The following is a 17,673-nucleotide window of genomic DNA, read 5'->3' as shown; positions in this document are numbered from 1 at the left end:
TATAGGCTAGAGCAGGGGTGCCAAACATACGGCCCGTGGGCAGGAACCGGCCCGCCAAATGGTCCAATCAGGCCCACTGGATGACTTTGCAAAGTGTGAAAATTGCAGAGAAGAAATTCATTCCAATTCCAAATTTACCACTTTAATCTCAGAGAATATCTGAGTTCTTTTTCTGTAAATGTATGACTTTAACTTAGAAATTCTGAGTTTTTTCTCTGAATATTCCCCCTCTCTCCCGGGTCTGTAACATTATTATTTTTCCTACAAAGGTCTTAGAACGCTGTCGTAGCAGAAGCAACTAGTGCAACATCAAGCTGACAAGAAACTCTGTGGCAGATACAGTCTCTGATCTTTCTGGAGTGGTTTAGTGGTCCGGCCCACTTCAGATCAGATTAGGGGGATGTGGTCCATCAACTAAAATAAGTTTGACACCACTGGGCTAGAGTATACTGTTATCATAATGGCTATAGTAATCATAATTCATAATCATAATCATAATCATGATTTCATTTGATAAATGCAATACAAAGTGATTCCCAAATCAGAGCTTCCCATATATAATATATAATCAGATTATCACATCAATGCACACAGACCTTAATAATATTTAAAATCCCTAAACCACAATCTAAATATTCACTTTAACTCCACTCCATGTGGGTAGTACTTTATAGCTTGCCCTGATTATAATGAATACACACAGAATACACAGAGAAGCCTAAATGTCCCTGATAGCTGAATAAACCAATCCTCTACAACATGCTTCAGTTTAGACCAAGACATTTAAAGTGTGTTTGATGATCAAACTAAAACAAAGATATGTGTATAATGTTGAACAGGGCTCTAAAGAAACTGACTATATGACCCAAACATGCAGTAATGTATCCTGGTACTCTAAAATCATTTGTTTTGAGAGAAATGGTGTCTAGTACTACACTGTGCTCATACACACATTATGAAACAATAATAATCAGGGAGTGTTTGATTTCTTTTTCACTTTTAATCTCTATTTTCCATTACGTCTGGTGGATTGTTCTGGATATTTCCCCCAGGGATGATGTATGGTGTTGCAGTGTCTCCATACTGGATGTAAATAAAGACAGAAAAGTGTTTAGAGTATTAACAAGAGTGGTTCAGAGTGAGAGATTTGTCATTACTGAGGCAGGCCACTAGACTGAAAACTTTTTGGTCCATGGACAGAAAATAAATTGCTGTTTTGATGACTATATTTATGATTATTCATTCAAGCCAAAATGCCTTAATCCAGGGTGCCTGGGTGGCCTGGTGGAAGAGTGAGAGCCCATATATAGAGGCTCTGTCCTCGATGTAGACGTGGCGTGTTTGGTTCCTGCCTGCAGCAGTTTCCATCGTGTCATTCGACAGTTTCTCTCTTAGCTGTCATAAGCTAGCTAGCTAGCTCTTTTGTTTTATGTGACGGTGCTAAGGGATATAACAAGCTATTAGCCACCTCGGGCTTTAGTAAATTGTAACAGGCATTTTCTCCTATTTTCTTAGATCTATAGACCAAACTATCTTAGTTATTGATAATAGAACCTCCAGCCTGAGGGCCCCACACAGTACTTGTCCTGTATATAACAACCTAGATCTAAATATTACCTGAGGGTTTGGCAAGCCCTTAGCTTTACACCACTTGACCAAGTGCCTCCTGGCAGCCTCCACACTTGGCTCATCAGTCTTTCTACTGTAAACCCTGATCAGCTGCTCAGAAAAGCATGCTGGGAGAAGCTTGGACACCTGACAAGAATGACAGCAGCATAGAGTTGAGAATAATGTCATAACAGAGGCTGCCTTACAGAGTGGTTGATTTAGTTCTGACCTGGTCTCTGGGGATGTTGAATGCTGTGTTAGGGTTTCTCTTGCTGTAGAAATACACATTCTTGATGGGGTCCTGGTCATTCATTCCATAGTCAAAAGTAACGAACTAAACGAGAAGGGGGAGAGAGAAGTCTGTTTTTATATTCCCAGGTAAATTATACCAATGGAGGAAAGCAACGTCTTACAAATAAAATGATAATCAACAAAACCCAAGATTTAAAAAAAGTAAAGTAAAAGGAATTAGACTAAAAACTCACTAAAACTACAAAGTCCTGTGCTGTCAGTGTAACACCCCCATCGCCTCCCTCAGGGACGGCTGCAGCCAATTCCCTTTCCCAACGACGTTTCCTCTCCTTGGGGAGGGAGGAGAGAGGGAGAGACGTGTGAAGGGCATGACATTTGTATTCAATCTTGACAATACACTTTTGCACACCAAAGCAGTTCAATATAAAAACATCATCTAAAACGTTGTTTTATCTAAAAACGTTTTTCTCACCCCAAAATAAAGCTGTTCCAAAACTTTCTTCAGCGTGTATAAATCTTAAACACCAGAAAATGTGGACTAGTGTGGTTGTTTTTATACGAAAAAAGTATAGCCTGCAGTCTAACTGACATTTGATCCTATGATATTGTTCACATTGCTATCACATCCTCTAAACTTTTGTAGTAGCCCACATGAAATCAAGGTACAATACCCATAGAGACAATGTAAAATATTAGATATTAGAAAACAGAAGAAAAAAAAAAACAATGTGCACTTACCAACCACAAGATGAGAATAACATCAAGCTCTGTTATAACAAAATCTAATCTTAACAATCATAAAACATTAAACATCAAACATTTTCAATAGGCCTATCTGATGAGAATATTCAGTGTTATCATAGCCACGGTGAAATAGATAAGGTGTCAAAGAGAAGTTAAATGTAATACAGGCACACAAAGACAGAGTTCACACCTCTGTGGGTTGCTGTGGCTGTCGGAAGCTGTCGAGGGTTCCAGAGATGACATCAGATATAATCTGACATGCCTCAGCCATCTCCCTAGAGCAAGGGTTGAGTCTTGTATGATCTACAGGACAAACAGAGTCAAACACAAACCAAAGAAAAGGTCACAAAATCATTCATGGGGTTTCACAAATAAATAACTGACACTGTAAACTGAGATGCTCACAAAACTAAACAATATACATATGGGATGAAACTACTTTTCTTCATTATTTCTTTTTTTAAACTTTTGTTCATTCATCAAAGCTATCTCAATCTGGCATATATTTTTATCATTACAACATTGTTACTTACAGAAGTGGGTGCCATTCATCATTTATATGTACATAATCAAAAAGGGATGCCTCCGAAACTTCAGCAAGTGGCTTTTACTCTCAATGTACCATTTACTAAACACCTCCACCAAACACCAACAGCAGCTTTTGTTACCATTCTCTATGGCTTGATCCAATTCCTCTTTCCAACCGAGAATCTTCTCCTTAGGGAGGGAGGAGAAAAGGTGAGAGACACGAGATTTAAAATGCCCTCCATCTTGACAACTCACAGTAAAAGTACTTCCACATGACTTTGTTTTTCAGTTTGGCTCTCTGTCCACACTAAAAGAGAGCTTTATATATTATATGTAAATATCAACAACTATATTGGGACTCTGGCTGTATTAAGGGAGCAGGAGGGGGCTGGCAGGGTAACCAGCAGTGTCTGTAGTCCAGTCACAGACGGGACTCTGTATGGCAGCAAAGTTAGAGGACAACTTAGTCATCTCGATCTAGTCAGACAACGTAGCGACCATAAAAAGCCCCTTACCAGATGTTGGCTGTGATGCACAGTTTTGTTATTTAACAATTGTTTAAAAAAAAAGAAAGACTATTGTTCTTTGACTGTTTCACTGTGGGCAGGGGTCTCTATGAAAATGACCTGGAAAAGCTCATCTGGACGCAAGTAGTTTTCACAAAAAAAAAAAAATCAGTTTTCTTATTGTTTTTAGTCCAAGCAACATTTGATCCTATGATTTAGTTCCCACTGCTATCACATCCTCAATGTAAAATAATAGAGACAACAGTAACAAGTAATGTGCACTTATCAACCACAAAAGGAGCACAGCAGCTATGTTATATCAAAACCTGTTTTTGTAATATTCAGTGTTATCATAGCCTCAGTAAGAATATACAGTATAATGTGTCAAACAGAAGTGTGATGTAATACAGGTACACAAAGACATTAATGCACACCCTGGTCAGGACTTGTCTAGGCTTGGTTTCACCCAGAAACCTGTAGTGGTCTCGAGAGATGACCCTTTTTAGAATCTTCTTTGCCTCAGCCAGCTCCACAGAGGGAGAGTTGATGACCCTTTCTAGAATCTTCTTTGCTTCAGCCAGCTCCACAGAGGGAGAGTTGAGTATTTGTTCAAACACATGATCTACAGGACAAACCGAGTGAAAGACAGCTGAGTTAGAACCATACACTCTATAGAACAAACTAAAGAAAAGGTCACAAATTCATTCATAGTGTTTTACAAATAAATAGTTGATTGTAAACAGAGGCATAACTCAAAGAATTAAGCAATATAAATAGGCCTATGCAATAAAATTACTTCATTAATTCTGTTCTTGAAAATGTATGATTATTCTAATAAACTACTACTACCATACAGTTCATTTTATATAAATTTTGATAAAAGTTAGCTCAATCTAGCATGTATATCACCTATTATAACTTTATTATTTACAGGACCGGTTGTCATCTATTATTTAACATGTAACATGTATATTATATATAATGGACACTTTCAAAACTTCAGCAAGTTGCTTCTACTCCTAATTGATAAGATAAGATATGAAAAACTTAATTGTCTGTCAAGAGTGACAGAAATTTGTCTTTGACAGGGCAGGCTCAAATGACATAAAATACATAAGAACATGAAAGATACATATAGAAACAGTATAAAACATTGCCTGTGCAGACGTGCAAAATGCAGAAACAGTGCAAGAATAGGCCTGAGTGGAGCTGTTGGATGATGTCTATGTTTGGCTGTTCAGTGTGCTGATGGCAGTGGGAATGAAGGGTTTTTATATATGTTTTTCCTGGGACTAATGGGACTCTTTAGTGTCGACCTGATGGCAGTAACTGAAAGGATGGGTGAAGGAGGTGGGAGATTATAGTGGCTGTCCTGAGTACTGTCCAGGTGTGAAGTTCTGTTAGGGGGGTTGTTGGGGAGCCTATTATCTTGCTGGCCTGATTGGTGATTTGTGACTATTTGTTAAATCAAATTGCCCAATTGTAGCTTATTAACAGTAACTAGGAACAGAAAGTTCAGGATTTCTCCATGTGCTAAAGCGACGTGCATGGAGCTACAGTAAAAGCATTGCTAGCATGTAGAGTTTGGAGGGTTGTGTCTTTTATTTAACCTTTAGGATATATCATTACCTTTTCCTAAATGTTCCTTATTTAACTTAAGGACTAACTAGCTCTATACTGCAACACTGTTTCCACGTCTTCTACATAGATAATAGTGAGGCTTCTGACTCTTTAGAGTAGCGTGAATGAGAGCCTGTAAAGACAATCTTTGTCTCTCTCAGTGGTCAGAAATATGATTTATATATATATGTTTGTGTTAGTTTATAAATTGTGATGAGCAAGCTAGCTAAGCTGTTATTGTTGTAACTAGGGCTGTTAAACTGAACTAAATAATAACAAGTTAATGTAAATTCCTTTTAATGCCACCATTTTTTTGACGTGCGATTGACACGCAACTTCTGTGATTTGGGCCTCGGACTGCTCCATAGTTTTGGAAATCAGGATGGGATGGATAGATGGAAAAGAAAAGGATCTTTTGAATGGCAAGTACAGCTTCAAAGCTTTTCCAGATGGTTCTTTCTACAAGACTAAAGTTATTTGCATGTACTGTGGATGTGAACTGAGTTACCAACGGAGTATGTCTAGTCTCAAACACCACATGCTGGCCAAGCATACGGCTGATGCTGAGAACCCTCCTCCTCCTCCTCGCCAAAGGCAGCAAACGCTTACATCTTAACATTTACCTTACCAAGGTACCTGTACAATGGGTCTGTTGCTGAAATGCACAAGCTCCACTGTTTTATGTTGAGCTCAGTGGCGATTTTAGACCCTTTTTCATTTCAGCCCCGCTAAAAAAAATGTTTAAATTAATTTTAGTGCTTCAAGTTAGAGTTTGTCTGTTAGTGACAGAAGACAAACAATTACAGATTAAAAGGGCTGGAAACAGGTTTAATATCCTTTGTGGCTGTCTCCGATGCTATCCACCTGTAACCAAGTCAAGGAAAGGGTTAACAGAAATATAGTGTTGACCAATCAGAGGAGGTTGTGCCAGACTCTCTATCTAATCTGTCAGAGGGAGAGCAGGAGACGGTTGTGAAGTTTAACGTTGGTAGTCCCCAGAGAAGAAGTTGGTCATTTCATGGCGCAGATTAGAACCCAAATTGAAACATAAGCAACTTGAATTTGCTAAATGTGAGAACATATTGTCAAACTGGTCGTTATTACTGTGACTTCTACAGTGTCAGGTTTAGTCCCATCATAGCGTCAAAAGAACGTTAGCTGACGTTGTTGTTCAGTAGCTCAGAGATTAAGAACGTTAGTTGACAGTGTTGTTCTGTAGCTAGCTCAGAGATTATCGGCTAATGAAATTATTGATTTCGCAGGGGGGGGTTAACACTTTTGCAAGGCACCGTGTCACATTCTCATTAGGGGGCTGAGCCCTCCTAAAGGTCTGATCCTAGAATCGCCCCTGGTTGAGCTGCTTAAAACTATGGGATGTTTAGATATCTTTTTAGTGTAAAGTGGGACACTACATTGTGTTAGTATTACCAAGTAATATTACATTCAGGACAATATGCCCATCTGTTGACCCTTGATGGGTTTGAGTTTACCATATTACGCTCCCAGCATATTTTTTGAGCATACAGTACCAGTAGGGACCTTTGAGCTTATTCTGGAGAATATTCTAGACAGTGTTTGTCATTGTAATTGTTACAATAAGAATAAACATTTGCATAAAGAAAGCATATTTGTCTGCTCCCATGTTGATAAGAGCATTAAAACTTCAAAAAAAACTTTTTTAGGTACAGTTACACCAAATTAAAAAATGTGTGATTAATTTGAGAGTTAACTATGGACAATCACTGATTAAATACCGCAATTAAATATTTTAATCGATTGACAGCCCGCGTTGTAACTAAACTGCTAAAGTAAAGCTGGATTTGTGGTCAACCGATGGTGTAGGTTTTGATTTAAAGTTCCTCAGCTGCTTGCTAATGCATTTGTATGCTAGCATCACCAAAACTAGTGTGCTTTCTGCCAAAATAGTACAACTGGGCCTCAATAGTTAATCTCCTTGTGTGCCGGTAAGCATTTAAAATCCTTAGAATAATTCAGAAAATTATCAGTTGTTTTAATGTTAAAACTAGGGCTGTCAATCGATTAAATGTAATGTAATCTAATTAATTACATACTCTGTGATTAATTAATCGAAATTAATCACATACATAATTAACGGTGCCTGAACCGATACTTTTTAAGAAAGTAAAAAAAGAAAAGAAAAAAAAAGGGTACTAAACAACAGTTGGTGACATTAAAGAACGGCTTGTTTAACCCTAAGGCCATATGGTCAAAATGAAATGACTATAAATTAATAATGTATAACAATAAAAATAATTTATTTCACTAGTAAATTGCTGTTGAACGACAAAAACATCCACCAGATGGGAAAAGGACATTTACAATAACTTCAAATGCACCACGAGGCTGTAGTTTACCAGTTTCATTGAACGCATTGTCTGTGTTGTTTATCCGATGGCAGCTCCAGATTGCTACATCCCGCTGTTGAATCCTCTACAGTAAAACACAGACAAACTTTACACCGTTTAGTGTTAGCTGTCAGCATTTTAACAGTTTTTAATCCAGCTACTAGCTAGCGGTAGGCTAACATTAGTTGCTGTTGAGTATAGTGTTAACTAGCTAGCGGTAGGCTAACGTTAGCTGCTGTCGAGTATAGTGTTAACTAGCTAGAGGTAGGCTAACGTTAGTTGCTGTCGAGTATAGTGTTAACTAGCTAGAGGTAGGCTAACGTTAGTTGCTGTCGAGTATAGTGTTAACTAGCTAGAGGTAGGCTAACGTTAGCTGCTGCCGAGTATAGTGTTAACTAGCTAGCGGTAGGCTAACGTTAGCTGCTGTCGAGTATAGTGTTAACTAGCTAGAGGTAGGCTAACGTTAGCTGCTGTCGAGTATAGTGTTAACTAGCTAGCGGTAGGCTAACGTTAGCTGCTGTTGAGTATAGTGTTAACTAGCTAGAGGTAGGCTAACGTTAGCTGCTGTCAAGTATAGTGTTAACTAGCTAGCGGTAGGCTAACGTTAGCTGCTGTCGAGTATAGTGTTAACTAGCTAGAGGTAGGCTAACGTTAGCTGCTGTTGAGTATAGTGTTAACTAGCGTCACATGCAGCGGTGTTTGTGTTGCCTGTATCGTCTTCAGAGCATCAGAGAGAAGAGCAGACATATCAGTGGCACCAGATATCGGTAGCCAGGGTTGGCAGGAAGAAGATTTTTACAAGTAAATGTTTCAATTAATGATCCAGGCAGAACATTCTCGTCTCCCTCCTTCATTTTACAGTCCAATGGTGGCTAGAACGGCTCCGGGTCAAACGTCAATATGGAATGGATTAATCTGCGTTATTTTTTTTAACACGTTATTTTTTCTCTTCAGATTAATTAATCGAAATTAACGTGTTATTTTGACAGCCCTAGTTTAAACACAAGCTCACAGCACACAGTGGTATCTACAGACCTGTCAGCTTGGTGTAGGCCTCCGTGTCACCTATGGCTGGGGAGAGAGTGAACTCCTTCCCTCCTGAGCCTTCAATCTCGATATGCTTGTCTGCTTCTAAAAAGGCCTCTGCGATCCTGGATGATCATACCCAACATATTATCACTTTCATGCATACCACACAATAGAGTGAATTATGAAGCAAATGAAATAATCTGCATCAGAAGAAGCTAATTGTTGTTAGAGGCCCAACTTGGGAAGATTAGCTACTCACATATACTGCATGATCGTGTTCACTTTGTGCTGGTAGGCTCTTCTGTGGAGACAGTTCCTGGTGTAGAACATGTCATACAGATTGCCCACCTCCTGTTTAGAGGATTGTCTATAGTTTAGTCACAACTAATACAGCAAGGCAGCTTTATTTATTCAGCACATTTCAACAACAAGACAATTCAAAATGCTTTACATAAAACATTTACGGTGGCTGACAGGGCAAACACACTGCAACTTAATGAAACACAAGCAAATTAAGAAAACATCTTCATTAATTTGACAACACATGTGCAGCATTTAGCAAACGCGCTGCAAATATACACAACACAACCAAATACACATACGCGCTGCAAATACAGAAACGATGCAAAAAGAAAAGCACAGAATTCCCGAAAACAAATGCAACTAAGAGAATATAAAATAGTTATAATAGAATAAGACAGGTATAGAATAAAAGCATGAAGATAGGATAAATAGATGCTGTTTTAAAATTGGATTCAACAAAAGCAGGAGTAACGATGTCAGCACCTTGTCTCTACAGCAGATGTGATTCAGCTCGTCTTTTTTCACTTTAATCACTCTGGCAAACTGTATGAAGCGGAGATGGTCAAAGTTGTTCTGCATGCCCAGGTGGTAGCAGTCCCTGAGAAGAGACAGAGTGAAGACATGTGTAATGGACTCCTTACTTTAAACTAATCAAAGCTACCTGGAGGAAGCTGCATATTGTTAAAATAATCAGGAGATTATTATAAATGTTTAGGAGAAAATAATACATAGTAGTTTATCACTCTGCATCAAACAATGAATTGCTCTACAGTAGCTGTTCAACAAGCCTCACCTGGCAAAGTAGTCAAACTTGTCCACATCAATGCCGTTGGTTTTGTTGGCCACGATTTCAAAGAGGAAGGATTTTTCCTTTGGCCGACCACAATATGGCCACTGTGGAGATGACAGCATATTAATGGCATTATAATCAATGATGATGATGATACTGACTGATTTCACTCAACTCACACAGGCAGGACTGACCTGGACTGCTTTAGGGTCCTTCAGTCCTTCAATCAACTTTTTGATGAAATCCATGTCCTCGGGCAGAATCAGACCATGGTCCTTCATCTCCAGATTATTAGATTCCACCAGATGGTCAAACATCTCTACAGAGGCTTCTTCATGCTAAAAGATACACATTATTGATGTTATTATTAGACATAAAAAGACATAAAGAAGTAAAGAAAGTTACAAAAAAAAAAAGAAAAAAAGAAAAAGCTCTTATGATCCTCTGCTATTCTGCCTGTTTTGCCCTTTTCTCCACGTCAGCCTGTATAGCCTTTTCTCCTCAACTGAACTGGAGATGGAGTAGTAACAGAAAAGACTTCTCATGATCTTCTCAAGCCTGATCCGTGTTGGCCCAAGGTTCTCCTGGCTGAAAGAACCAGACCGTCTGACACTGAACCAGCAGAGACCCAGAATCTCTCTCTTCTCTCCTGTGTGAGCCCAACTTCTGCCTAAACACTGAACATTCTGCTGTTCACAGCCTCCAGGTAATATGAGTACATGCAATTTTAGTGGTACCAAATATATTAATCACAAGTGTACATCCCACCAACCCTCATAGATTTGGTTTCTACAAAAGACTAATGATACACATACATACAACAATAACACAAGAACACTCATTTAATGTTAACCTACATTTTATTAATCACTGCACATGAATAATATCGCAAAATACCAGGAATGACACAGCTAATTGTACTTAAAGGAATAAAATTGCTTAAATATCCCACATATTCCATCACATTTTTTAAGAAAACGTGCTGCATAATAAGGATTTTTGCCCACAACAATCACAAAAAAACTCTGCATTTCTCTGGAAGGACTGCTTTTGGCTTCCAGTCTTTATGCTAAGCTAAGATACTGGCTGATGGCAGTGTTGGGAAAGCTACTTTCAAAGCTTTGCAAGCTACCAATTCCTTCACACTGGAAGAAGCTGAACTACAGCAAAGCTAGGGAGAAGTCTAGTTAACTAAAGTCAATTAAACTACTTTTTAAAAAAAGAAGAGGAATTGACAATATACATGTAATACAACATTTCACAAAATATAAAACACAAAAGTGAGTGGCAACTTGAATTTATTTCAAAAAGTGCCCACTTATTCACAGGTCATGTCCAAGTTCAGTTTTACAAGTTGTACTATTATTATTATTTATTTATTATCTATTATTCAGGTCTATTTTTGTTTCGTTATATTTATCTTCATTATTATTACCATGTCTGCTACAATTATTACATCCCACCCTACTAAGGTTCACTGAACATGGAGAAACCAAGGACTGAGGTATGTGCTGGCACAGATCAACGATTAATTTGATTAATGATTAAATCATTTTTCATTTCGGCTCACAAACAAACAAACAAACCAGCACTACTTGGCTCTTTTGTTTTGCTGCAACCTTGACTGCTAAACACAAACCTGTTGTTCATGTCTTTGCTAATTATTTCCTGTTTGTTTTCAAATGATTTTCTACCTTAATGCAGGCCCTGGCTGGTGGGTTATTATATCACACATCAGACAACAAAAATAATAATTTCTTACCTTCCACTTTGCCATTTTATCACCTAGTGGACCTGGTGGATGTGGTACTTTGGGTATGAACATTTGATCATAGAGATGGGAAAAGGGTCCATGTCCTAGATATGGAGAAATAAATATAAAGGAACCTAATGAGGATTGTATGCAGCGTGAACTGAGGTCAACTGTGAAGTGAACTGTTTGTAGATCTAGTACATCTTACAGGCCTGTTTTGTGTTTTCAGTTGATGCAAATTCAACATTTCTTCCATGTTTATTTGTTGTCATTTTCTCATCATTATTTTCCATCAACGCAACAACATAATGGAAGTCATGCCAAAAGTCATGGCAGTCGTTTGCAAGCATAATTTCAGAATTTCAGAATTTCAGTCCGTCTGCAGCTGCAGGACCTGGAACTCACCGCCAGTGTTTCAGTTTGACTGTTATAAAGTGTTACGATAATTAAAATGTATTTATTTAGAAGCGGGCTGGCTGGTTAGTTAGCTAACGCTAGCTTGCTATTCCACCAAGCTTCCATGCTACATAAATAAGCCGGACAGAGTTGTCTGGTGATAGAAACCCTGCTTCCCCTGTTCTGTTAGCTCAGAGCTCCACAGCCTAAGTCCACAGGTACAGATTAGTTTAGCACCAAATGTATCGCCAAAAGTCGAGGCACAGAGATTCGCCACTTGGTGATGCCACTTGGTGTGAAGTTGCAGTGACAGATTTGAGAGGTTGTAATCACTGAGTTGTGGTTGTGAGTTTGCAGCTGTCATTGTGTTCATGTAAATATCAATCTACACATTTGTGAATATTGTTTCTATGACTTCACATTCAGAATACAGGCGTGTGAACATTTTCTACGAGTGCAAATTTCAACTTACAAGTTCAGGTTTTTTTACAAACTCTAATGTGTTTTTTTTCTTTGTGTGACTTCAAATTCAGAAGTGCAAATTTTGACATACAAATTCAGATTGTTTGTTCTGCAAGTTCTCACATCATATTCTACAAGCTCTCACATTTTGCCCCATATTTACCTTCATACACATGCTGCCTCTCCCATCAAGCCAATAGGAATACTTGGAATTGATGGTTGTATTAAATATTCTTGAAAAAGGACAAGTTTGTGAACGGGCAACACAGTTTTGGAAAATCAACATCTAAACACGTTACACACTGGACCTCTAAGTTTATTGTCATTCATACTATTTCACAGGGCACATGCACAGCAGAACGAAGTTATATTGCATCCGGCTCACAAATTTAATTAAAAAAAAATAAGTGTAAAAATAAAAACTCATGTAAACATAGACATAGTATAATGCACACAGGATTACTGCTGGAAACTAAACATTTCCACTCTTAATCACACCCAGTAATAACCATTTAAAACATATGACATGATGTTATAGTGAAAAGGTGTGTATCACTCACCCAGGTCATGGCAGAGACCAGCAATCTTCACACAAAGGACGTCTCTGTCATTGATGTCGAGTTCCGGCTGCCTTGTACGCAGAGCTTCAACAAGTTGACCTGCCAAGTGCCCCACCCTTCATCACCAGACACAATACACAACAATAAAAAACTCATGAAACAATTACCACACAAGTATTCTGCTGACAAACTGGAAATATGAACTTGTATTATATGTATACTAATATATGCAATGTGTTTACTTTGGTTTTATTGATGTTATTGGTGCTTTACTGCAAACTAGTCTTAAATTAATTTAGATTGTGATTCCCTTAAGACTTTAAACTATTTATCTGATACCATACCAACATACCCAATGGAGTGTTCAAAGCGGTTGTGGGATGCTCCAGGGTAAACAAAGTAGGCCCCTCCAAGCTGCTTGATGTTTCTCAGTCTCTGGAACTGAGGTGTGTCGATGATTTTGATGAGAAGTGGGTGTAACTCCACCGTCCCGTGGATGGGATCATTAAACACCTGACAGAACACATAGAACATAAACTCAGTCCAATGATGACCCAAAAGAGTCCCAGTAAACCCAGCTCCAGTTCTCCTGAGGGTAGCTGTGAGCTACCTACAGAATGAGAATAGGAAAATGTTCTCGCATGAGGCCCAATGAGCCCAAAGCTCCAAAGGAATGGGTTAATAACATACTGATGGGACCAATTAGCACAGGTTCAACCAAGGGTTCTGTTTATCACAACAGTGGCTCACTTGTTACCGGGTTACATTGCCATGGTAACTTATGCTGAACACGTAACCTGAGGCCTGTACTACGAATCAAGATCAACATGTCCTGGATTTCTTTCAGTGATCCGGCTTCACCTAACCTAACAACCGCGGTCCTGCATAAGCTGTATCACGACGCTGGTTAACAACTAGTTCGTCAACCCAGGGCTTCCCAATCCAGCGGCGCGCGCGTTCACATAAAAGAGGTGGTGTTTGCGCACCACGACCAATCGCAAACATCTACCAGAGCTGCATATTTTACATAAGAAGAGCAAACTATAATTCTACATAAATATGAAGAACACAGACACGGTTTTACAGGCAAAATGCAGGAAGGAAAGCTGGCAAAAAAGCCAACGCTGTTATGCGTAAATCACAACGTTTAGCTTATCAATATCCAGTGGTGTAGTCTACGTGATAGTAAGCTCCAGGATTTCCATATACTCACTTAAAAATGCCCAATGACACGTAACAACATACTTTCCATTATATTTTTGATATATTTTGAATTGTCATCTGTGCTTTATTCTTCACATAGGCTCAATGGAGGTATTTCACCATAAATTGGTGCATAAAAGTGTATCGGAATGCAGGAAATGAAGTCGTTGATGCTTAAAACTTCCCTGGGGGAGGACACCCAGACCCCCCACTATGATATGCCCCCCTCCTCCCCAAAGGCAGATTCTGGCCAATATACAGTACAGTACACCCACTACAATACATTAGACTAAACTGGTCACTTCCCCATCAGTCAGGCACAAGATCTGACCATAATTACACTTTTGCTTTCCATAAACTGTCGTTGCTTTAGGCTTTTATTTCAGTTGCAACCCCAGCAGTGGTACGCGATCGTGAGAGAAAATTTAAAAAAAACAACATAAAAACATAATTTAAACCGATGTGCGTATTGGCAACACACGGCTAAAGAAGGCAACAAATAGCCTATAAGTAATTCCCTCCGCTTCAAATCTATATCTTTCATAAATATACCCATCGGGGTATATTAACGGGGTTGTCGGTCTCTAAATGTTCTAACTTTTCTGAGCGCAGCTCGCTATCTGCGCACCGAGCTCCACCTGATCTTCTAAGAACGGTGACGCAGTTATCAATCGAGTATTGATTGGTCAGTAGGCGGTGCTTTAACACCGGTTGATCTCTGATCTCCAACATAACCTGCTCCCGACCAGGTTAGGCGTTGAGCATAATTTACCACGGCGATTGAACCCGAACACAAGTGATCCACCTTCGTAGTACAGACAACCCTGGGTTGAACCTGAAGTTAGCTCGTTAACACCAAATCTCGCTTCGTAGTACAGGCCTCTGGTCGGGAGCAGGTTAAGTTGGAGATCAGAGATCAACCGGTATAAAAGCACCGCCCACTGACCAATCAATACTCGACTGATAACGGCGTCACCGTTCTTAGAAGATCAGCTGGAGCTCGGTGGGCGGAGAGAGAGAGAGGTGAGCTCAGAAAAGTTAGAACATTTAGAGACCGACAACCCCGTTAACATTCCCTGATGGGTATCTTTATGAAAGATATAGATTTGAAGCGGAGGGAATTACTTATAGGCTATTTGTTGCCTTCTTTAGCCGTGTGTTGCCAATACGCACATCGGTTTAAATTATGTTTTTATGTTTTTTTTTTTTAATTTTCTCTCACGATCGCGTACCACTGCTGGGGTTGCAACTGAAATAAAAGCCTAAAGCAACGACAGTTTATGGAAAGCAAAAGTGTAATTATGGTCAGATCTTGTGCCTGACTGATGGGGAAGTGACCAGTTTAGTCTAATGTATTGTAGTGGGTGTACTGTACTGTATATTGGCCAGAATCTGCCTTTGGGGAGGAGGGGGGCATATCATAGTGGGGGGTCTGGGTGTCCTCCCCCAGGGAAGTTTTAAGCATCAACGACTTCATTTCCTGCATTCCGATACACTTTTATGCACCAATTTATGGTGAAATACCTCCATTGAGCCTATGTGAAGAATAAAGCACAGATGACAATTCAAAATATATCAAAAATATAATGGAAAGTATGTTGTTACGTGTCATTGGGCATTTTTAAGTGAGTATATGGAAATCCTGGAGCTTACTATCACGTAGACTACACCACTGGATATTGATAAGCTAAACGTTGTGATTTACGCATAACAGCGTTGGCTTTTTTGCCAGCTTTCCTTCCTGCATTTTGCCTGTAAAACCGTGTCTGTGTTCTTCATATTTATGTAGAATTATAGTTTGCTCTTCTTATGTAAAATATGCAGCTCTGGTAGATGTTTACGATTGGTCGTGGTGCGCAAACACCACCTCTTTTATGTGAACGCGCGCGCCGCTGGATTGGGAAGCCCTGGGTTGACGAACTAGTTGTTAACCAGCGTCGTGATACAGCTTATGCAGGACCGCGGTTGTTAGGTTAGGTGAAGCCGGATCACTGAAAGAAATCCAGGACATGTTGATCTTGATTCGTAGTACAGGCCTCTGATCGGGAGCAGGATATGTTGGAGATTAGAGATCAACAGGTGTTAAATCACCGCCTACTGACCAATCAATACTCGATTGATAACAGCGTCACCGTTCTTAGAAGATCAGGTAGAACTCGGTGCGCAGATAGCGAGGTACGCTCAGAAAAGTTAGAACATTTAGAGACTGACAACCCCGTTAACATTCCCTGATGGGTATCTTTATGAAAGATATAGATTTAGTATAGGGAATTACGTATCTTTGTCAGCTTTTTAAGTCCTAATTTGCCAATGCGATTGGTTTGAATTACGTTTTTATATTCTTTTTTTATTTGATCCAACGATCACTTAACTGCCAGGGTTGCAACTTAAAGAATATAGGCTACAGCAACGAAAGTTTATGGAATGCACTGGAAGTGTAATTATGGTCAGATCTACTTGTGCCTGACTGATGATGATATTGATAAGTCTTGTAATTTACGCATTTACAGCGTCGGAAATCTTTGCCAGCTTTCCTCAGCTGGGTTCAGCAGCAGCGACTGTAGCTTTTTGTCTGTAAAACCGTGTCTGTGTTCTTCATATTTCTGTAGGATTATTGTTTGCTCTTCTTATGTAAAATATGCGGCTCTGGTAGACTCGTCCATGTTTGCGATTGGTCATATGGAGCAAACCCCGCCTCTTTTATGTGAACGCGCTTGTCGCTGGGGAAACCCTGTGTTGATTCAACTAGTTGCTGAGCACCGTCGTGACACACCTTATGCGAGACCGCGGTTGTTAGGTTAGGTGAAGCTGGGTAATGGAAATAAATCCAGGGCATGTTGATCTTGCTTTGTAGTACAGGCCCGGGTAAAACAAAATAGAACAAAAATTGGACATACCTAGTCCATTTACCAAAAGTTTACCAGCAAAAAGACTCCTGAGTGATCAGTGAACTAGTTTTTCTTCATTTTTTCATACTGCAATCTTCCTCATCTTCATTGTCTGTGCCTCCGACGTCTCATCATCTTTTGATGTAGACTGACAATAGATTCAACAAAAGATGGTAAACATATACAATCTTGACTTTGTGATTGTGTAGGTTTGCTGTCTATTCTATAAGCTCTTCAGCTTCCCTGTGTTTAGTCTTCCTCATCTCTCCAGTCCTGAAAATGTAGTGTGATGTACGGTTAGGCTCCATATCTTACCTTGAGGTCCATCTTCAATGTCTTCTGTGAAGTTTCAGAGCTGTCAGACATTGTATCTGCGTCTAACCGATGTTAGGACAGTCCCACGAATAATGTTCTATTACGTTGTTTATACAGCTGATCAGGGCAGACCTGTACAAAGATAACCCAACCTGCCTGGCTTTTATATCTTCACCACACCTACCAGATGGTTACTGCCCCCATATTTAAATTGAAAAGTGGCAAAGCCACATATGGAAAGGGAAGGAGGGCATATAAAACACATAAGAAATACATAGGCTACAGTTTAAAGCAGGGGTCTTCAACGTTTTTTAAGCCAAGGACCCCTTAACTGAAAGAGAGACAGATCA

The 17,673-nt window shown here is 39.4% G+C and overlaps 2 protein-coding genes across 5 annotated transcripts in view; one reads left to right on the top strand and one right to left on the bottom strand.

Moving 5' to 3' along the window:
* Nucleotides 1–17,673, top strand: part of LOC116042058 (deoxynucleoside triphosphate triphosphohydrolase SAMHD1-like) — a 120,607-nt gene that overhangs the window by 27,917 nt on the left and 75,017 nt on the right. The window lies entirely within an intron of this gene.
* On the bottom strand, nt 952–17,660 carry LOC116042060 (deoxynucleoside triphosphate triphosphohydrolase SAMHD1-like). The gene is made up of 16 exons (XM_035995974.1): nt 17,324–17,660; nt 13,270–13,430; nt 12,918–13,033; nt 11,509–11,603; nt 9,941–10,084; nt 9,750–9,850; nt 9,440–9,554; nt 8,913–9,004; nt 8,660–8,775; nt 4,073–4,260; nt 3,275–3,321; nt 2,795–2,921; nt 2,094–2,189; nt 1,838–1,942; nt 1,618–1,755; nt 952–1,083 (listed from the first exon to the last, which is right to left on the bottom strand). The coding sequence occupies exons 1-16, from the start codon at nt 17,372–17,374 to the stop codon at nt 1,000–1,002; spliced, it is 1,776 nt and encodes a 591-aa protein (XP_035851867.1). The 5' UTR covers nt 17,375–17,660; the 3' UTR covers nt 952–999.

Source organism: Sander lucioperca, chromosome 20 (assembly GCF_008315115.2).
Source record: "Sander lucioperca isolate FBNREF2018 chromosome 20, SLUC_FBN_1.2, whole genome shotgun sequence".
In the NCBI taxonomy this organism is placed as follows: Eukaryota; Metazoa; Chordata; class Actinopteri; order Perciformes; family Percidae; genus Sander; species Sander lucioperca.
This window is presented reverse-complemented; position numbering and strand designations above follow the sequence as displayed.

Excerpts from the sequence above, each read along its gene's own strand:
- LOC116042060 (XM_035995974.1), bottom strand. The coding sequence starts at position 17,374 with ATGTCTGACAGCTCTGAAACTTCACAGAAGACATTGAAGATGGACCTC. Across the intron at positions 13,034-13,269 it reads CGCTTTGAACACTCCATTGG|GGTGGGGCACTTGGCAGGTC; the intron begins GTATGTTGGTAT and ends CTGGTGATGAAG. Across the intron at positions 1,084-1,617 it reads AGGGCTTGCCAAACCCTCAG|TATGGAGACACTGCAACACC; the intron begins GTAATATTTAGA and ends ATTTACATCCAG.